The sequence below is a fragment of the Oncorhynchus clarkii genome, chromosome 30, assembly GCF_045791955.1.
Source record: "Oncorhynchus clarkii lewisi isolate Uvic-CL-2024 chromosome 30, UVic_Ocla_1.0, whole genome shotgun sequence".
NCBI classification, from domain to species: Eukaryota; Metazoa; Chordata; class Actinopteri; order Salmoniformes; family Salmonidae; genus Oncorhynchus; species Oncorhynchus clarkii.
The window spans coordinates 21,321,264-21,344,257 of NC_092176.1; the positions used below are offsets into that span (position 1 = coordinate 21,321,264).

Sequence of the window (22,994 nt, forward strand, 5' to 3'; positions counted from 1 at the left end):
TACTACTAATAATATGCATATATTAGCTTCTGGGCCTGAGTAGCAGGACGTTTACTCTGGGCACGCTTTTCATCCGAACCCCTATCCCAAACAGGCTAAACAAGGGCCTGGTTACTCCCCAGAAGCAACCAAGCACGTGGATTGTCCCTTGCTTTTTGACTCTGGCCAGTTACTGTAGTTACTCACCACAGACTAGGGCAAGTCCAAAGGGGGAGGGGTGTGACTCTTCATAAACAACAACTGGTGCACTGCTTCCAGTGTGAAGGAAATCTCAAGCTTTTGCTTCACTGATATAGAATACCTCATGGTAAGCTGCAGACCCTTTTATCTACCAAGAGCTTTCTCCTCTGTAATTATCATGGCTGTCTACATCCCTCCACAAGCCAACGCCACTTTGGCATTCAACGAACTGTATGGGGCCATAAACAAACAAAAACCGCAATCCAGAGTCAGCATTTCTGGTGGCCGGCGACTTTAACACAGGGAGACTTAAAACTGTCCTACCTCAGGGCCTCCCGAGTGGCACAGCGGTCTAAGGCACTGCATCGAAGTACTAGAGGCGTCACTACAGATCTGGGTTCGATCCAAGGCAGTATCACAACCGGCTGTGATCGGGAGTCCCATAGGGCGGCACACAATTGTCCCACCGGTTTAGTGGAGGGTTTGTCCGGGGGGGCTTTACTTTGTTCATCACGCTCTAGCAACTTCTTGTGGGGGACCGGGCGCCTACAGGCTGACCTCTGTCGTCAGTTGAACGGTGTTTCCTCCGACACATTGGTGCAGCTGGCTTCCGGGTTAAGCGGGCAGGTGTTAAGAAGCACGGTTTAGAGTGGCACACTGGTCTAAGGCACGGCATCGCCGTGTTAGCTGTGCCACTAGAGATTCTGGGTTCGAGTCTTGTACCGATCTCCCGCGACCGGGCGCACAATTGGCCCAGCGTTGTCCGGGTTAGGGGAGGGTTCGGCCGGCAGGGATGTCCATGTCCCATCATGCTCAAGCAACTCCTCTGGTGGGCTGGGCGCAGTGCACACTGACACAGTCGTCAGGTGTACAGTGTTTCCTCCGACACATTGGTGCGGCTGGCTTCCGGGTTAAGTGGGAATTGTGTCAGCAGTGCGGCTTGGTTGGGTTGTGTTTCGGAGGAAGAACGGCTCTCAACCTTCACCTCTACTGAGACCGAACGGGAGTTGCAGTGATAAGGTAAGACTGTAACTACCAATGGATAGCACGAGATTGGGGAGACAAAGGGGTTAACATTATCTTTTTTTTAAAGCGCAGTTTTATGGGTCATGTTTTGGAGGACGTATGACTCGACCTTCACCTCCCGAGCTCGTTGGGGAGTTGCAGCGACGACACGAGATCGAAAAAGGGGGTAAAATACGGAAGTGGTCCAATGAAGCAGACAGAATGCTACAAGGCTGTTTTTCAAGTACAGACTGGGATATGTTCCTTGATTCATTGGATAGCGTTGCGGCTGCATCAATAAGTGCATAGACAACATTATTCTCACAGTGACTACATGAACGTATCCAAACCAAAAAACATGGATTACAGGCAATATCCAAGCTGAACAAAAGGCAAGAGCTACGGCTTACAAGGAACAGGACATGGACGCATACAAGAAAGCCCACTAGACATCTAGCATGCAAAAGGACAATATAGGAGGAAAGTGGAATCCTAATACACTGGCTCCAAAGATTGTCGGATGTGGCAGGGCTTTAATGCTATAACGTGAAACCCAGCCGTAAGATGCCCAGTGATGCAGAACTCCCCAAAAAGTTAAATGCCTTTTATGCTTGCGTTGAGGAATACAATGCTGAGTCTTGCGTGAAAGCCCCTGTTGTTCCGGGTGAGTGGTCCACCATTGGGGTGCCAGGACAGAGAAGAGTTTGGTCATTGTTTTCGGGCTGGTTGTATTGGTGCTAGCTAGGTACCAAGCTAAAGCTAGCTACCCCAGAAGTTGCGGTCAAACAAATTATGCTTTACCAACGCGGTATTGTAAACACATCGTTTGTGGTCGGTGTTTTCTTGTTTGCAGACTTTTTTTGTACAGCTTTGACAGTGCTACTGTATCGTTTTTACACGCAAAGACCTAAACGGCGTTTCATAGTATGTATGTTGTGAAGCTAATAGCAGTGACACTATTACTGTGTAACTCCGGTAGGCAACATTTGAAAAATAGCGCACTTGGTAGTGTGCACCGGTGCTTGACCAGTCGGCTAAAGCCAACATCACTCACGACAGAGAACGATTGATTGTCAAGGGCAATTAATTAAATTGTCTTGGCTTTAATGGATTTCACCTTTGAGTTGTCTCGCTGAAATGTTCTTACTCTTTCAAATGACTGCTCGACTTGTTGACTGCTCGATCCACACAGCAGACATTGTGGGCTAGGTTAGGAATGCTGAGTTGCACATGTAGCACAATTTTACGTAGCATCATTACGTCATGTACCTATGTTATATAGGTATGCAAGGTATCTTTGACATCGGTTTTTAACATTGGCGTTAAACTAGACATTGGCCGATGTTGGCATTTTTGGCCAATATCAGCCGATTCCTAAATGTTCACCGATATATCGTGCATCCCTACTCAAAATGTTATAGGAGCCAGCCTAGGCTACTGCTCAAATGCTGCTGTAATAGGCTTACATGTTTCTCCTTTGCATGTTTTTTGGGGGGGGGTATTCATTGTCAATCTTTAAAACCGAAGCCAGACTGCAACATTTTAGTAGCCTAGCTAGGTCTATGGCATGTGTCTGTACACTTTCCCTCCGCGGACGCGGTAAATGGAACACATGATGGCAGCACAATTGACATTGAATTCACTGATGCAAGGGCATCAGGCTGTAATTTCATAAAGTAGATGATGCAACTGTTGACTCATTTATACTTGCTTGTGTATCCTATTTTTCTTTTAGTAGTAATGTAATGTAATGTATGGCGTGTGGATCCTTTTTCTAAAAACTTTTTGACAACTAAGATGACATTTTCTGTAGGCAACAGCAATGACCATTGGAACCAAAACTTGGCATTGACATTTAGCCTACAACATGTTTAAACTTTTGTTCCGGTAGAAGATTCGGTCCGTGCCATTTAGTGATGATATGATGCACTACAGTGTGGGTGTGGATCTGGGAGGAGGGGTGCGTGTGTGTCAAAGTACTGCCGTTTGGCGTGCAGCACATTTGCAGTACTTGCTGTGACTTGTAGTGCAGCACATCGTGGGCTATATGGAAACAGGCCAAAAATGAATGATAACCTAAATAATTGTGCGGGCCTGGCAGAAATGTGTCTCGGGCCGGGAATCGTCCCGTGGCCCTTGTTTGGCACAAGCTCTAAGGGTACATGGTGTGCGATCAATGACAGCAATGTTAAGTGGACAAGTGACGGTGACTGCATGGAATTCAAATGAGGAGATGGTCAGGTGAGTGAGGGAGAAAAGAGAGAATCTCCACTTAGGAGGAACGAGCTGCCCTGTGCCACCACCGCGATGACCAGAAGCTGTCGGACTATGAGAGAAAATGTAGTCGGATGAAGACAGAGCAGCTGGAGTAGCAGTGTTCTCTGGGGTGATCCATGTCTCTGTCAGGGCCAAAAAGTCTAAGGACTGGAATGAACTCAGCGTTCTTGACCACATATCGGCAGTTCCAAATCCTGCCGGAGACTAGGAATTGCGCAAAGGGTACACTAAATTAGAAGGGTTGCAGCCAAGGGGTGGGGAGTGTCTGTAAAGTGAACTGGGATAGAAAATACATGCCAAAGCTACAAAACAGCAAAATGAGAGAATCTGAAAATAACTAGGTAAAATACTCAAGTGAGAGTGGTGTGGAGCCTTCTACTCTTCCTTCATAAAATAACTAGGCAGAACGTCTTTGTTTTGCCGACGATCTTAGTTTTGACAATGACACTGACACTGATTACCAAAACCACAACAGTCACAAATTTCTCTGCCCCTTAATCCTGGTTGATGTGTCAACAATCACCTGCAAGTTATGAGTAAGTCAGCAGTTCACACACCAAGTAGGCTAATAGGAAGACAGGCAGCATTTAAAGTAGATGGCCCTAGCTAGCAAAAAGACAGTATTTGACAACCGATTAAGACAATTATACTCCTCGAGATATCAGAAGTCCTCTAGTTACAGAATGGTTCTGTTCCCTGAACCAGTTCCAACCCCTGGTCTCAACGGACTTTTTCAATCTATCCTTGTCCCAGTCTGTAATCCCAATATGTTTCAAACTGAACAAGAACTCCAAGGTAACCAGCCTAAATGACTATCAACCTGTAGCACTCACATCTGTAATTATGAAGTGCATTGAAAGGCTGGTCATGACACACATCAACACCATCATCTCAGACACCCTGGACCCACTTCAATTTGTGTACCTCCCCCTACAGATCCACCGATGACGCAATCTCAATTGCACTTTACACTGCCCTCTCACACTTGGACAAGAGTGGAAATAACTGTGTGAGACTGCTGTTCATAGACTACAGGTCAGCGTTCAACACCATAGTCACCTTCAACCCTGGGTCTGAAAACCTCCCTCTGCAACTGGATCCTGGGCCCTCATTTGTCAATGTCGCGTAGAAAAACTTCTAAATTAACTCGTACGAAGAAAATGTATGATGTTCGCAAGTTTAAAAAAAAGTTGGTATTTACACACACCTGTAAGTATTTTGCCTTGATAAATCAGACACGTTCTAAAACACTGTGCTAGTGCACATGCATGCTCATTTACATAAAGAAACACCCTAAATGACCATTTATGGTCACAAATATTCCCTTTAAAGTTACAAGAAATGTCACTAATTTCTGTCTGCCAACATGGAGAAATCAAAGAAGACAAAGAAAAAAAACTTTTGGAGGGAGAAATTGAACTTTTGATCACCTAAGTGGAACAAAAGCCATACTTTTGGAGCCCTCAGCAATGGCTTGACAAATAAGATAAAAAAATATTGTTTCTAGGACTCAATCAGCAGCTGGAAGATGTATGCAACGGCCTAAGAGCGAGAAATCAATCCTTGAAAGAACTTGTTGATTGTGTCAAACATGTGAGACAGTAAATTCTGGTGCAATGTAAATGTGTTTTCCTTGTTGATTTGATTACAATATTTGGAAGAACAGATACCTTAAACTGTTGTATGATATTGACTCTTGTCCTCAGTGCCGGAGGTATGGATCGTGGGGAAACACTCCGTCAGGCATGGGCTCATCGGGTCTGGTTGGATCATTCAGTGGAATGTCATTTTTCATTGCAATGTTGTGGAGCACACTGCAAGCCTTGACGATGTAGAAAACCTAAAAAATGAATTTGCACATTGTATTACATTCATGTAATGGCATTTAAAGTAATGTCATTTCAGAGGCAAACCTTGCTAGGCTGGTATTGCAGTGCCTCCTGTCCCAGACAAGCACTGCCAATGTTCTTTTGGCAGGTCTATGGTGCATTCCACTGTTCTTGTGCGTGCATGGGCTTGGTTGTACCTTGCCTCTTGTTGGTTTGAGGGGTTTGTGAGGGCAGTCATCAAATCAATTTAAAGTTTATTTGTCACCTGCGCCGAATACAGAAGGTGTAGACCTTAGTGAAATGCTTACTTACAGGCTCTAACCAACAGTGCAATTTCTAAGTTGAAAAAGTATTAGGTGAACAATAGGTAAGTAAAGAAATAGACAGTAGCGAGGCTGTATACAGGCACTGGTTAGTCAGGCTGATTTGAGGTAGCATGTACATGTAGATATGGTTAAAGTGACTGCATATATGATAAACAGAGTAGCAGTAGCGTAAAAGAGGGGGTGGTGGGTGGCGGGAGACAATGCAGATAGCCCTGGTAGCCAATGTGTGGGGGCACCGGTTGGTTGGGATAATTGAGGTAGTATGTACATGAATGTATAGTTAAAGTGACTATGCACATACAGTGGGGAGAACAAGTATTTGTTACACTGCTGATTTTTCAGGTTTTCCTACTTACAAAGCATGTAGAGGTCTGTAATTTTTATCATAGGTACACTTCAACTGTGAGACGGAATCTAAAACAAAAATCCAGAAAATCACATTGTAGGATTTTTAATGAATTTATTTTCAAATTATGGTGGAAAATAAGTATTTGGTCACCTACAAACAAGCAAGATTTCTGGCTCTCACAGACCTGTAACTTCTTCTTTAACCCTTTGCGACGAGCAAACCCGTATCCGGGAGCGTAATCATAGCCTCAAATGCATTAGCATAACGCAACGGACATAAATACCCCTATAAACTTTTCCTATTCATGAAAATCGCAAATGAAGTGAAATAAATATATTCAAACACAAGCTTAGCCTTTTGTTAACAACACTGTCATCTCAGATTTTCAAAATATGCGTTACAGCCAACGCTAGACAAGCATTTGTGTAAGTTTATCATGGCAGAATGCTATGCTAGGCTCTGCTGGCAGCAGGCAACATTTTCACGAAAATAAGAAAAGCAACCAAATTAAATAATTTACCTTTGAAGAACTTCAGATGCTTTCACTGTGGAGACTCCCAGTTAGATAGCAAATGTTCCTTTTTTCCAAAAATATTATTTTTGTAGGCGAAATAGCTCCCGTTTGTTCATCATGCTTGGCTGAGAAATCGACCCTAAAATGCTACAACTATAACACCAAACTTTTTACAAAATTTGCTCCATAATATCGACAGAAACACGGCAAACGTTGTTTAGGATCCATCCTCAAGGTGTTTTTAACAAATATATTTGATAATATATCCGTCGAGGCAGTTGGTTTCTCATAAGAAGCGATTGGAAATATGGCTACCTCAGTATTTTACGCAAGGTTTTCTGCGGGAGACACCATGTGACCACATGCCATATATGGTCCCTTACAGCCATTCTTCAAGGGAAATGCCTAAAAAGACGTCACAATGCTGTAGACACCTTGGGGAAAACGTGAAAAATGTAAGCTCATTCGTAGCTCATTCACAGCCATATAAGGAGTCATTGGCATGAGGCGGTTTCAAAAAATGCGGCACTTCCTGGTTGGATTTTTATCTGGGTTTTGCCTGTAACATCAGTTCTGTGGCACTCACAGACAATATCGTTGCAGTTTTGGAAACGTCAGTGTCTTCTTTCCAAAGCTGTCAATTATATGCATAGTTGAGCATCTTTTCGTGACAAAATATCTTGTTTAAAACGGGAACGTTTTTCATCCAAAAATTAAAATGGCGCCCCCAAATCCAACTCGTTACCTGTATTAATGGCACCTGTTTGAACTTGTTATCAGTATAAAAGACACCTGTCCACAACCTCAAACAGTCACACTCCAAATTCCACTATGGCCAAGACCAAAGAGCTGTCAAAGGACACCAGAAACAAAATTGTAGACCTGCACCAGGCTGGGAAGACTGAATCTGCAATAGGTAAGCAGCTTGGTTTGAAGAAATCAACTGTGGGAGCAATTATTAGGAAATGGAAGACATACAAGACCACTAATAATCTCCCTCGATCTGGGGCTCCACGCAAGATCTCACCCCGTGGGGTCAAAATGCTCACAAGAACGGTGAGCAAAAATCCCAGAACCACACGGGGGGACCTAGTGAATGACCTGCAGAGAGCTGGGACCAAAGTAACAAAGCCTACCATCAGTAACACACTACGCCGCCAGGGACTCAAATCCTGCAGTGCCAGACGTGTCCCCCTGCTTAAGCCAGTACATGTCCAGGCCCGTCTGAAGTTTGCTAGAGAGCATTTGGATGATCCATAAGAAGATTGGGAGAATGTCATATGGTCAGATGAAACCAAAATATAACTTTTTGGTAAAAACTCAACTCGTTATGTTTGGAGGACAAAGAATGCTGAGTTGCATCCAAAGAACACCATACCTACTGTGAAGCATGGGGGTGGAAACATCATGCTTTGGGGCTGTTTTTCTTCAAAGGGACCAGGACAACTGATCCATGTAAAGGAAAGAATGCATGGGGCCATGTATCGTGAGATTTTGAGTGAAAACCTCCTTCCATCAGCAAGGGCATTGAAGATGAAACGTGGCTGGGTCTTCCAGCATGACAACGACCCGAAACAGACAGCCAGGGCAACTAAGGAGTGGCTCCGTAAGAAGCATCTCAAGGTCCTGGAGTGGCCTAGCCAGTCTCTAGACGTGAACCCAATAGAAAATCTTTGGCGGGAGCTGAAAGTATTGCCCAGCAACCGCCCCGAAACCTGTATGCAAATCCCTTTTCACTCTGTCCTGCTGTACAGCAGTGTCTGGAAACTGTATGTATTGTGGTGGTCAATGAAATAATGCCATGAAGGACTGCAGGCAATATCCGGCTCATGGTTGGTTGTGAAATGCCAGACCGATCCGCAATCTCCCGTTGGAATGTTCCAGTGGCCAAAAATCCCAGAGTGGAGAGGACGTGGGTTTCAACTGGGATGGCATTGGTGCGTTTCGTCTCCCTTTCTGGAGAGAGTTGGTTGCAGAGATGCAATAAAATATGCCTTGGAAAACAAAATCTACTAATAAGCCAAGTGTCGCTCTCAGCAAAAAAAAACTGCTCATTGAAAACACGCTCCCTGCGTAACGCAGCTTGTGCCAGATCCTCCAGCAATGCAAGATTTGCCATTTTGGAGAAGTCACAATGCCTCTGTTGCCTTTTTATATTGTTTAACTAAATTGCCTCCAACCTTGCATACCACTCTCTTTCTAATTTGACTTTTTTTATTCAATTAGGCTTTAATGGCTTCATGTTTATGAATTTGATAGCACCCTGAGAACTATTAGTAGCTTAAGTGTCTATAAAAGAACTACATGAATAAACTATTCATGTATTATCTTTTTCTTCATAGTTTATGATTTGGTCCAGTATGTCAATCCTTTCTCCATTTGGTGGATGGTATTTCATTATCAGTTTGACTTTTCACCCATAAGGTGCTGTTGGTACGCATGGTCAGAGGTGTGCTTAAATTTACACACATTCTCAAGTAGATGTACAAATTGATAAGTCCCACACATTTTCAAGTGTCAGTACGAATTGATAAATCCCACACTTTGCTTAGAAATTATTGCACGCATGGTTTATGAACATTTCTTTTTGTAAATGAGGACCCTGGACTTCCTGATGGGCTGGCCCCAGGAGGGGAGGGTAGGCAACTACACATCCGCCACCTCAGGGGTGTGTGCTTTGTCCTATCGATGGTAGGTCTGATGGCGATGAGACAGAATACAGAGTGGAGGTCAGAGACTTAGCAGTGTGGTGCTAGGACAACAACCTCTCCCTCAACGTCAGTAATACCAAGGAGGTGATCGTGGACTACAGGAGAGAGAGGGGAGAACACATCCACAGGGCTGTAGTAGAGCAAGTCAAGAGCTTCAAGTTCCTTGGCGTCCACATCACTAAGGACTTTAACATTGTCCACACATGCCTCCCGGGTGGCGCAGTGGTTAAGGGTGCTGTACTGCAGTGCCAGCTGTACCACCAGAGACTCTGGGTTCGCGCCCAGTCTCTGTCGTAACCGGCCGCGACCGGGAGGTCCGTGGGGCGATGCACAATTGGCCTAGCATCGTCCGGGTTAGGGAGGGTTTGGCCGGTAGGGATATCCTTGTCTCATCGCACACCAGCGACTCCTGTGGTGGGCCAGGCGCAGTGCACGCTAACCAAGGTTGCCAGGTGCACAGTGTTTCCTCTGACACATTGGTGGGGCTGGCTTCAGGGTTGGATACGCGCTGTGTTAAGAAGCAGTGCGGCTTGGTTGGGTTGTGTATCGGAGGAAGCATGACTTTCAACCTTCTCTCCCGAGCCCGTACGGGAGTTGTAGCGATGAGACAAGATAGTAGCTACTAACAATATCACGAAATTGGGGAGAAAAAGGGGGTAAAATTTTTTTAATAAAAAACATTGTCCACACATACCCTCCCAGTCGTGAAGACTGCTCTCGGACCAACAGGCTTCTACGTCCAAGCAATAAGACTGCTAAATACTTAATTAAATGGTTACCCAGACTATCTGCACTGACCCTATCTTGCACTGACTTTACAGTACAAACCGTGCATTCTGAAAGTATGCACAGATCACTTGACTTTAAATATATATATTTTTTAATGTTATCCTTATTTTAAAATGGATTAAATAGTTTTTTCCCTCATCAATCTACAGTCGTGGCCAAAAGTTCTGAGAATGACACAAATATTAATTTCCACAAAGTTTGCTGCTTCAAATCAAATCAAATGTATTTATATAGCCCTTCGTACATCAGCTGATATCTCAAAGTGCTGTACAGAAACCCAGCCTAAAACCCCAAACAGCAAGCAATGCAGGTGTAGAAGCACGGTGTCTTTAGATATTTTTGTCAGATGTTACTATGGAATACTGAAAAAAAATTACAAGCATTTCATAAGTGTTAAAGGCTTTTATTGACAATTACATGAAGTTGATGCAAAGAGTCAATATTTGCAGTGTTCACCCTTCTTTTTCAAGACCTCTGCAATCTGCCCTGGCATGCTGTCAATTAAGTTCTGGGCCACAACCTGACTGATGGCAGCCCATTCTTGCATAATCAATGCTTGGAGTTTGTCAGAATTTGTGGGGTTTTGTTTGTCCACCCGCCTCTTGAGGATTGACCTCAATTTCTCAATGGGATTAAGGTCTGGGGAGTTTCCTGGCCATGGACCCAAAATATCAATGTTTTGTTCCCCGAGCCACTTTGTTATCACTTTTGCCTTATTGCAAGGTGCTCCATCATGCTGGAAAAGGCATTGTTCGTTACTAAACTGTTCCAGGATAGTTTGGAGAAGTTGCTCTCGGAGGATGTGTTGGTACCATTTCTTTATTCATGGCTGTGTTCTTAGGCAAAACTGTGAGTGAGCCCACTCCCTTGGCTGAGAAGCAACACCACACATGAATGGTCTCAGGATGCTTTACTGTTGGCATGACACAGGACTGATGGTAGCGCTCACTTTGTCTTCTCTGGACAAGCTTTTTTCCAGATGCCCGGAAAATGACTTTACCCCAGTCCTCAGCAGTCCAATCCCTGTACTTTATGCAGAATATCAGCCTGTCCCTGATGTTTTTTCCTAGAGAGAAGTGGCTTCTTTGCTGCCCTTCTTGACACCAGACCATCCTCCGAAAGTCTTCGCCTCACTGTGCGTGCAGATGCACTCACACCTGCCTGCTGCCATTCCTGAGCAAGCTCTTTACTGGTGGTGCCCTGATCCCGCAGCTGAATCAACTTTAGGATACGGTCCTGGTGCTTGCTGGACTTTCTTGGGCACCCTGAAGCCTTCTTCACAACAATTGAACTGCTCTCCTTGAAGTTATTGATGATCTGATAAATGGTTGATTTAGGTGCAATCTTACTGGCAGCAATATCCTTGCCTGTGAAGCCCTTTTTTGTGCAAAGTAATGATGACGGCACGTGTTTCCTTGCAGGTAACTATGGTTGACAGAGGAAGAACAATGATTCCAAGCATCACCCTCCTTTTGAAACTTCCAGTCTGTTATTCAAACTCAATCAGCATGACAGAGTGATCCCCAGCCTTGTCCTCGTCAACACTCACACCTGTGTTAACGAGAGAATCACTGACATGTCAGCTGGTCCTTTTGTGGCAGGGCTGAAATGCAGTGGAAATGTTTTTTGGGGATTCAGTTAATTTTTATGGCAAAGAGGGACTATGCAATTAATTGCAATTCATCTGATCACTCTTCATAACATTCTGGAGTATATGCAAACTGCCATCATACAAACTGAGATAGCAAACTTTGTGAAAATTAATGTTTGTGTCATTCTCAAAACTTTTGGCCTCGACTGTACACACAATACCCCATAATGACAAGGCAAAAACACGTTTTTAGAAATTTTTGCAAATGTATTAAAAATAAATAAAAAACATTTACATAAGTAGTCAGACCTTTTACTCAATATTTTGTTATAAAGAACCTTTTGGCAGCGACTACAGCCTTGAGTCTTAGGTATTACACTACAAGCTTGGCACACCTGCATTTGGGGAGTTTCTCCCATTATTCTCTGCAGATCCTCTCAAGCTCGGTTAGTAGAATGAGGAGCGTCACTGCACAACTAGTTTCAGGTTTCTCCAGAGATGTTTGGGCTCTGGCTGGGCCACTTATCTCCCGAAGCCACTCCTGCGTTGTCTTGGCTGTGTGCTTAATCGTTGTCCTGTTGAAAGGTAACCCTTCGCCCCAGTCTGAGGTCCTGAGTGCCCTGGAGCAGGTTTTCATCAAGGATCTCTCTGTACTTCACCTCAATGACTAAGGCCCTTCTCCCCCGATTGCTGAGTTTGGCCGGGCGACCAGCTCTAGGAATAGTCTTGGTGGTTCCAAACTAATTCCATTTAAGAATGATGGAGGCCACTGTGTTCCTGGAGACCTTCAATGCTGAATAAATATTTAGATACCCTTCCTCAGATCTATGCCTCGACACAATCTTGTCTTGGAGCACTACGGACAATTCCTTCAACTTCGCTGCTTGGTTTTTGCTCTGACATGCACTGTCAACTGTAGGACCTTACATAGACAAGTGTGTGTGCCTTTTTAAAACCATGGCTACATGGTGCATGTAGCCTAATGGTTAGAGCGTTGGGCCAGTAACTGAAAGGCTGCTGGATTGAATCCCAGAGCTGACAAGGTAAAAATCAGTCGTTCAGGCCGTCATTGTAAATAAGAATTTGTTCTTCTTGCCTAGTTAAATAAAGGTTAAATGGAAGAGGGGAAAAAAACTATAATCACTCACACACTTCACTGACACTCTCACACAAAACCAATTCACATACACGTACACTTTTACACTCACCATATGCTGCTGCTACTCTATTCTTTATTTGACTCTGACTAGGCATCAGGATAGATAATAATCACTTTACCCTGTCTTCATGTACATATCTACCTCAAATACCTCGTACAACTGGTACTGGTACTTCCTGTATCTAGCTACATTTTTTTGTGTATTTTATTCAACTGTTAATATTCTCTTTTATTATAATTTTTTTACTCTGCATCGTTGGGAAGTTCTCGTAAGAAAGCATTTCACGGTTAAGTCTCCAGCCATTGTATTCGACGCATGTGACATAACATTTGATTTGACTGTCCTTCAGTCAAAAAGGCTGGTTTAGTTCTCCTTAGTGATCCATTTGACCATGTTTGTGACTGTTTCTGTTCTGGTCCTCCCCTAGGGACACATTGATTGTCTCTTTAGCTAACTCAGCCACCAGTATCCTAGCTGGTTTTGTGATATTCTCAGCCATTGGCTACATGGCTCATGTCCACAACCTCCCAGTAGACAACATCGCCACAGATGGTAAGTACTTCCTGTTCAAGTGAGACGTCTTTGATGTTATTCATCCATCTATTTTTCATTTCCAGAGTGTCTATTTAATGTTTGGATGGGTTATTGTCTCCTAAAACTTCCTCTCATGGTCCCAGGGGATCATGATTCATCATCTTTTAACCACTACGTTTGTTAATTCATTTGTGTTCATTTGTCATAGTCAGTGGTAACATGACATACTAATAGTACCATCAAACAACTTCACCATTGACAGATAGATGTTTAGGGCAGTGTATGAAGGGAAATAGGTACAAATGTGACCCATATACTCCTGTGAATAACTCTTGGGAATAATACTCATAAAAGTCCAATTGAGTTCAGAACTAACACCTTCCTCATGTTATTAGTTCCTGGAAAACTTACACTGACACAGCGTAGAATACAAAGGTATTAATTCACAATGATGCACTTCTTCTTTCTGGGGTGCTAGTGTGGGAAAACTACAGCATTTGGAGTAATTGCTTTTGTAGAAGCAGACAGTTCTCCCTACCTAACAGGCAAGCAGGCAGGCGGAGCTCAGAGGGCTGGGCCAGGCTGCATCACACTGGTTTGAGTCCCAGTAGAAGTGTGCACTTGTTCACTTCCCTTCATGGATTTGAATGGAAATTACTTGTACATAGAAAACTCCCTTTAGCCCATGTTTACACCAATCTAATGCTTTTAAATGTGTGGGGAGTAGTGAATGAGTGCACACTTCAGGAAGAAGGAGAGATTATTTGGACACACCCACTGAGTAGACCTGGGTGACCAGTTAGCATGCCCGTGAGACAAGCGTCACCAGAGCTTCCAAAGTAGTTTCTGTCATGACCCGTGTAAAGACATTTGAATCAACAGAACAGAATTTCTAGTCTCAGTCCTATCCTAAGCTGTGACCGAATAGGAATTTCCCATATTACAATTTGGGAAACCGGATTTGGTGAGGCTCTAAAATACACACAGATCATTTTGGAACTATAAAAAAGGACACATTAGTCACTAATGACTTGTGGAGTGGGTTGTTCTTCCCCAAGTAAATTGAGAACATGATGCGGTCAAGAAATGAACCTTTTTAAAATGAACCCTTTCTATTTCTCTCCCTCGTTCTCTCTCTCTCTCTCCCTCTCTCTCTCTCCCTCGTTGTCCCTCTCTCTCTCTCTCCCTCGTTGTCTCTTTCTCTCTGTCTCTCTCTGCTATTATTTAACAGGCGAACAATGTGACTTATGTGAAAAGAGGTATAAATCCTCTGATGGAATACCATAACTACTGTACTGGTTATAGGGATAGACAATGAAGTAAGAGATGAAAGTGGTCTCTCTTTCTCACCACAAGTGTTTTATTACTGGCTCAATATTATGGATTATGAAGTAGTTATTTCATGAATGAGTGTCATAGTCGGTGGATAACCAGGACAGAAAATACCCAGCAAACAGGGAACATTCCCAGAACATGAAGATTCCCATTCAATTCCTGTGAAACTTTCACATAACCTATTTTGGTTTGCTGGGTAGTAACTAAGTAAATACCCACTGTAGTTATTTAAGTTTTTCTATGCGGAGACAATAGGAAAGGAGGGTGCTCTGAATAGTGGATGTCAGCTTACCACTTGGATGTCTACCTCTAGGATTTTGTTCTAAAACAAATACTCTATTATATATGTAATGAATGGGGAATTAAACTTGCATTAGCTTGAGATGAACTGTAGGTGTAACAGCAAAAGTTTATATTGTTCACACAGTGTATTAGGACCTTTTTGAAGAAAGTCAATTAGGGATTAGCTGTTGTGCCTGCTGTGTTCTGCTGATGAGCACCTGCTCTGGCTTGGATCAGTCCCAAATATGGTCTTGGATACCACTGACTCACTGCTGACCAACTGTTTGACACCCACTGACCTCTTGTGACTTCAGAAGTGTTCAGTGTTCAGTTGCCTCTGAGTTAATAATTTGTGGAAGATTATTTATGATGAATGATTAGATCGTTTTGTTTCCCATTCCTAGCATGACACTTCCTCAGGTAATTGTGAATGGAATGAAACCGACCCAGATATATTTATTACATGACCATTGCTATCATCTTTCTGTATGCCACAATTTTCCATTAATGTAAAATGTTTTGTTAGGTCATATTACTAATGAGGTCAACTGCATGAGGGTGGAGAAGGTGTCCCGTCTACCATGTTTTGTTATTGAACGCTTTGACTTCCTAGTGTCGGATGAGATAACCACTGGTTAATCAGTGCCAGGGAAACTGGTTCATTAATCTGTACAATGTTTCCAACTTGGCATCGTTGGCCTTGTCAACCTCTAAACCAGTGTCTTTACCCGTGCTAATGTTGTGGGTGTTTTCCTACCCTTCTTGTTTGATATCCTATGTTGCGTTTGTGTGCCACAGGTCCTGGGTTGGTGTTTGTGGTGTATCCAGAGGTCTTCTCCACTATGCCTCTGCCCCAGTTGTGGGCTCCTCTGTTCTTCTTCATGCTTCTCTGCCTGGGACTGGACAGTCAGGTTAGACACTCATGTAATCTATTTTCGGAGACCACTTTTGGTAAAAACAGACATTGTAGGTCATACAACAATTACTACCTTTTTAATATTTAACTAGGCAAGTCGGTTAAGAACAAATTCTTATTTTCAATGACGGCCTAGGAACACTGGGTTAACTGCCTTGTTCAGGGGCAGAACGACAGATTTTTACCTTGTCAGCTCGGGGATTCGATCTTGCAACCTTTTTGGTTACAAGTCCAACGCTCTAACCACTAGGCTACCTGCCACCCCAGATTGATTACATTTGACATTTACATTTGAGTCATTTAGCAGATGCTCTTATCCAGAGTGACTTACAGGAGCATTTAGGGTAAGTGCATTACTCAAGGTCACAACAACAGATTTTTCACCGAGTCAGCTCAGGGATTCGAACCAGCAACCTTTTGGTTACTGGCCCAATGCTCTTAACTGCTCGGCTGACTGATGAGGGAAGAGAGGACGCAGGGCTGCCGGCAAACGCGTGGCGAGCAGGGCATTTGCTCCACCACTTTTATGTAGTTTAATACCCTTTTTATTTTTTACTTTTCTCCCCGATTTCATGACATCCAATTGGTAGTTAGTCTTGTCCCATCGCTTCAACTCCCCTACGAACTCAGGAGAGGCGAAGGTCGAGTGCCACGTCCTCTGAAACACGACCCTGCCAAGCTGCACTGCTTCTTGACAAACTCTTCGCTTAACCCATAAGCCAGCCACACCAATGTGTCGAAGACACACTGTCCAGCTGGTGACCGAAGTCAGCTTGCAGGCGCCCGGTCCGCCACAACGAGTTGCTAGAGTGCGATGGGACAAGAATATCCTGGCCTGCCAAACCCTCCCCTAACCCAGACGAGGCTAGGCCAATTGTGCACCGCCTCATGGGTCTCCTGGGCATGGCCGGTTGTGACACAGCCTGGGATCAAAACCGGGTCTGTAGTCACGCCTCAAGCATGCCACTCGGGAGGCCCACTTTTTTTTGCCGTAAAAGCGTTGAAAACAGGGACAAAGTAGACCTGTTTTTTTTGGGACTGACTTGCCTCATTTGTCAACTTGAGCACAATTCGTAGCCTATGTCTTGTGTGTGTCTTGACCAATAAGATTCATGGAAATCACATGTTTGGCATGGCGCACATCTATAGAAAGCAGAGCTCGCTCTCCACTTTACTTTGCTGTTGATACCTAGCCCTACCTTGTTTTCTTGCTAGGTGACTACCGCTTGTAAAGTAAATCCCACCCCCCCTGTGAGAGCAATAAAATAAAGTGGCTCGCTCTCCACGCCCTGACCAAAAGTTACGTTTCCAGTGTAGCAGGTTAAAAAAAAACAGACCACTTTTGCGACGCCTCAGTGTAAATATGTTAGGCTTCAGGATGTTTTTGCAGTTTGGTTCTTTTAATGTTTTATTTTTTTTTAATCCCCTGCCAAATGGAACAACCACAGAGCAGGCTCAACTTGCCTGGCTGCCATAAATTGTCTGTCTTTCACTTAAACAATGGGGATAGGATAGGCCTAGTGGAATTCCTTAGTATAGTTTTTTTCAGAAAAATAAATCACCTGGGGCAACTTTAGAGCAGCCTCAACTTCCACAACTGCTCAGTTCACTTTCCCCACTGTACTTTGCTCTGCAGTTTGCTATGGTGGAGGTGGCGGTGACGTCCATAATGGACGGCTGTGGCCCCAAGGTGCTACGTGTCCTGAAGAGACAGGAGATCATCGTTCTGACTGTCTGTGTTATTGGCTTTCTTCTAGGCATTCCTCACATCACTAAGGTAAGGTGATCTGTCAGATATTCTTACTATCCATCGGGTAACGCCCCGCCCCCTCCTCTCTCTCGGAATGAGACAGTATACTCATGTTTGGACCTGTTTTATTTTAGTTTCTATCAGTAGACGACTAAGACACATACAGACAGTAAGTAGTGCATGGTTGACCAGATGATTCTGTCTTGTGGAGTGGGTTGCTTTTCCCCCAGTAGATTGACAACAAGATGCAGTCAGGAAATTAACCTTTTTATAATTAAACCTTTCTCATTCTCTCCCGCTCTCGTCCACCCCCCCCCCCCCCCCCCCCCCCCCCCACACACACACACACACACACACACACATATACAGGGGGGAATGTACGTATTCCAGCTGATGGACCACTACACTGCTGTGGTGTCTCTCATGTTCCTGGCCTTCTTTGAGGTCCTCGCTGTCTGCTGGGTTTTTGGTAATAACCTCACCTTCTCTCCCATTTTGATGAAATTCAACAGCCTGTTGTGTATTTATACAATACAATACAATAAAAACACTTTGCTTTATAGACAGTATGTATGTCTGAGTAAATGTAAGTATTTAATGCAATATGTTATTGCAGGACTGCGGCGGATGACCATCGTGATCAAGAGGATGTTGGGAAAGGCTCCCAACATCTATTTCTGCTCCTGCTGGATCTTCTTCTCCCCTGTGCTGGTCATGGTGAGTGCTATGGCCAACTCACGTCTTTTTGATGATGGTGATGAGGACAGTTAGCGTAATGACGGTGATGAGGATTAGTAGTGATAGCCGTACCTACGACTTTATGATCCATTCGTTGTATTAGAGGTTTCATCCAAGTGTAACCTCCTCCCCTGCAGTGCATTCTGATCTCCAGCATCGTCCAGTACACACCCGCTCGCTATGGGAAGTCATACACATACCCTGTCTGGGCAGAGGTGGTGGGCTGGGGAATCTCCCTGGTCTCCATCGTTTGGATCCCCCTGGGAGCCCTGCATGAGATCTGCAGAAATAAGGGCACACTGATGCAGGTGAGCATCTGTTCAGTAAACCAAACAAAACATGCATACTGATACATATATACTTTTAGATCACAGATACTGTTTTAGCATCGTGCATACATACTGAACAAGTACACGGGTACTCACACATATATATACACACAGTCACGCACACACTCACACACAAATCAATAAATCAAATGTATTTTATAAGGCCCTTTTTACATGAGCAGTTGTGATTTACAGATACCCAACCTTTAAACCTCAAAGAGCAAGCGATGCAGATGCACGGTGGCTAGGAAATACTCCCTATAAAGGCAGAAACCTAGAGAGGAACAAGGCTCCGAGGGGTGGCCAGTCCTCTTCTGCCATTGCCGAGTGGAGATTATATGGCCATTAAGGACAGATTGTTCTTCAAGATGTTCAAATGTTTATAGGTGACCAGCAGGGTGAAATAATAACCACAGTGGTTATAGAGGGTGCAGCAGTTCAACACATCAGGAGTAAATGTCAGTTGGCTTTGAGCGCGAGCGAGAGAGAGCGACTCAACCGAGGGGACTGTGTGTGTGTGAGAGAGAGAGAGAACACACACTGTACAGTTATTCCACATGGCAGTCATATAAATATGTTCTGGGCATTGGCAGAAACCGTAGAAGTTAAACTATGTATGTGACTCTGAACCTCTTCTTTTATCGATTCTGTGCCCCCAGAGGATAAAAACAGCCATGACTCCTACAATAGAGTTGGACCCCGTCAACCATCTACCAGAGAAGGAGAGAGTGGACATCCCGGAGTCTGTTGTCTTTATCACTCATCTGTGAACAGGGACAAAAGCACTGTGTCTAGGTTCGTGAGTCACAGTGACTGTGTGAGTCCTCTATTAGGGTGGGGAGGTTGTTGGGTAGTTTATGTAAATAACTTTTCAAGTATTTATTCTATGAATCACTGATACCATGACACCTAACCTATAGTGAAATAGACAGGGGAAACAGTCAAGGTAAAACCATAGGTTATGGACCTAAAATATGTCCTTCAAGTGCCATGACATGTCCTTGCCCGGAAGCACTTTATTGCCTTACAGGTACTGGATACCCAAGTGCTTACACACACTTTTTTTTATAATACAAATATTACAGGTTAGCCTACTCTGACACTTACAAACATATTAATAAAAACGATGATGTCTGATTCATATAATTGGCCAACGAAAAGGGGAGACACCAATACAATATGACGTCCATCTAATCTGGAGGAGGAAATGATTGTCCAAAAACAAAAGTGGCGCAGACCCAATGACAAAGACAGTGAATATGCACACTCACCTGGGATATGTCAATACAAAAAAATATAAAATCATTCAAAATAGGCTACACCAGAAAGCATGATTCGGCCACAGAGGATCAATGGCTTCTTACTCACCTGGGATATGGCTGATGTTCTCCGCTGCTTCTAATAAGATGGGCTACTGTTCGCTCAATTAAGTTAAGCATTTTGATAACTAACAGACCGGTTGGAGTCTCTTCATTGTCATGTCTGTATAGCAATTTGCTTTCCAAACAGTTTTTCCGCGATTGTATTTTTTAAGTATTGCGATATGCCTGGCTGGGTCTTAACTTAATTGAGCGAACAGTAGCCCATCTTATTAGAAGCAGCGGAGAACATCAGCCATATCCCAGGTGAGTAAGAAGCCATTGATCCTCTGTGGCCGAATCATGCTTTCTGGTGTAGCCTATTTTGAATGATTTTATATTTTTTTGTATTGACAGGATCAAGATAATTAGGCTATATCATTTTGGCAATTTAATTAAATGTACTTTAGGGATAGCTTAGCTTCCCATAGCCTTTTGTACACGTCGCCTATGCCTTTTAATGTGGCATAAACACAACGTTTTCATCTAATTGTCAAACAATGACTTAACAACGGCGCTCTAGTAGGCTACACGCGCACGTCAAATCGCAAATTGTTCATGCTGCTGACATGCAGTAATGTTAAATAATGGTGTAATAGGCTCAAGTTTTACTAGTACGGCGTACCCCCCAATATTTAATTTGCCAGGACGCGGTACCGCCTTACTTTCACCCCTGATTATGATATGGTAAAACATCATTCATCATGCCACTAGACTATGAACTCCGGAGGACAACTCGTCCCTCTGGTAATCTCTTCAATCAGCTATTCTCTCCGCTGGACCTAACACATTGTGTCTCCCAACATAAATTGACGAACAATTTTCACCAAATGTAAAAGCCAATGTAGCCAATACACACACAAGCGATAGCCTCCGATAGCGGCATATTTCATATCATCCGAAAGTCGCGAATCATCGTCACCTTGTGGCCAAGGTTTTTACTCACAGTGAGGTCAGATGAGGCTCAGGTGAAATATTGATCAACAAAGTAAAAATCTGTCGTTCTGCCCCTGAACAAGGCAGTTAACCCACTGTTCCCCGGTAGGCCATCATTTTAAATAAGAATTTGTTCTTAAAACTGACTTGCCTAAAGGTTAAAAAATATATATATGCAATTAGATGTATAGAGGTTAACTGTGAGGAAGGAAACCACTGCAGTGCTGCTATGACATCCGTTAGTGGGATGAGTCCAATGTTCTGACATCATTCATCAGCACTTTTTACACTTGAATGGACTTTGAAGTTTTGGGGTTCTGGTTGGAGTTTTCTATTTTACTTATTACTCTGCCAAAGTGTGTGCCTCAGTTGTGTGTCTTCGTGTTTGTTACAACAATGACAATTGGATCTCAGCTTTACAAGGAGTGCCTTTTATCATTAAAAGATCCAATGACATTGGAATTGTCATGGACTATCGGACTGAAAGGCTCAAATAAATAAATATGATTAGACATGATTTAGATGGTAAAATGTATGAAATAAATACAATGGGGTCTTTTGAGGGGTCACATAAATATGTGACTAAGTGAAGATGCATTTGCCACCTGCCACAAGTGCCATGTATCAAAAATATTGATTTTGGATTGTCAATACTTTGATGAAAATACCCAAAATATATCATAGAGATTATCACCAACCCATCTTAAGGATCATTAAAACATTCACACAATTATAATTTAGTGTTAACTCTCTTTTGATATAAAACATGATCAAATTCCCATTTAGTTAGCTGTTTAGATGCATTTTGTGTCTGTTTGTCAAACAGCATTTAGTTTTGACTAATTCGTTTATGATGACAATCGTCTATTTCTACCATTGCACGAACCACAATAAGGGGTTAAAAATATAATCATGCCTGATACACTTTTCTTATTCTATGCAATTGTATGGTTGTCACAAAATGCGGGGTTACTGCTGCTGGTTGTTTTTTATTCATTATTCTCATACATTCAAACCAAATATTTTATACATTTTAATTTATTTTCAAATGTTTTTTGTTGTATCAAACAAAATGGTTTATGAAATAACAAACACACTGTTACTATTTCTCCATTGACTTCTCCATGGGGGTACTACTTTCATGGTAGAAATGTTTATGCTCATATTACGCTTTTAAAATAGCAACTTTCTCCTTTTTTTTAATTGATTTAGCATAAAATAATGATTTCTCTTTTTTATTTACATGTATCTTGTTTATAGTGTACTTTCAGTTTGACTTATTTTTTTATATCTGAAACATTGAAAAATAAAATTTGATTCATAATACCTGTTTATCACGCAGAGCTATTTGTGTCAAATAAAGAACATTATTGGCAAATATGTTTTGATTTTTAGGAGCCCTTTCAATTCATCAATGTGTCTCTTCTGAAGAGCATAATTTAACAGTAGATGGCAGCAATGTACAGACAGTAATAATATGCAGCTCAGGGGCATGTTGCCATCCAGGCCAGTACAAATGTCTATGATTATTCTTAACAATAATTTCTATGTACATCAGCTTATGTTAATACAATTTTGAAAATTTATCATTTTTAGTTGTGGTTTTCCTAAAAACTAATTCAAGCTTTTTTAGTCACTTGTATACAGGAGGTGATAACTACAAGCTAGTACTAATATGCTCATTACACATTTTTAGCAGACTGTAATCCTATAGTATACCCTACCTCAGAAACTAGTGGACATCTTTCAGCACTTTAGACAAATATTGTAAACTATAGTTCTAATTTGGCGTGCAAACTCACAGCTGAATGTATCTGGTTTCCTGCTTGCAGTTATGCACTCACCAAATCTTATTTTTAATTGATCTAATTAGTCATTGTGAAGAATTATTGGCATAATTAAGCACAAATCCATTTCCATTCTTCATTTGAGAATGTTTTATTGCACACTGCAGGAATCCCACAGGGACAGATCTGTGCATGGAGAGCGGGAGTCAGAGCAGAGCCTATTTGACTGTAATGCCTTTGGAGGTAGGTAGTTAATTAGCCTCACAGTGGAGCAGTGAGCAGGGTCAGTACCATAGGC

General features: G+C 42.8%; 1 protein-coding gene across 1 annotated transcript in view; it reads left to right on the plus strand.

The window, feature by feature from the left end:
* Positions 1 to 22,287, plus strand: part of LOC139389643 (sodium- and chloride-dependent GABA transporter ine-like) — a 46,007-nt gene extending 23,720 nt beyond the window's left edge. Inside the window, exons 7-14 of the mRNA XM_071136508.1 lie at positions 13,159 to 13,283; positions 15,681 to 15,793; positions 17,435 to 17,575; positions 17,918 to 18,017; positions 18,165 to 18,265; positions 18,424 to 18,594; positions 19,275 to 19,746; positions 19,852 to 22,287. Coding sequence (XP_070992609.1) covers positions 13,159 to 13,283; positions 15,681 to 15,793; positions 17,435 to 17,575; positions 17,918 to 18,017; positions 18,165 to 18,265; positions 18,424 to 18,594; positions 19,275 to 19,385 — 862 coding nt within the window. The 3' untranslated portion in view covers positions 19,386 to 19,746; positions 19,852 to 22,287. The remainder of the gene's footprint in view (positions 1 to 13,158; positions 13,284 to 15,680; positions 15,794 to 17,434; positions 17,576 to 17,917; positions 18,018 to 18,164; positions 18,266 to 18,423; positions 18,595 to 19,274; positions 19,747 to 19,851) is intronic.
* The last annotated feature ends 707 nt before the right edge of the window (positions 22,288 to 22,994 follow it).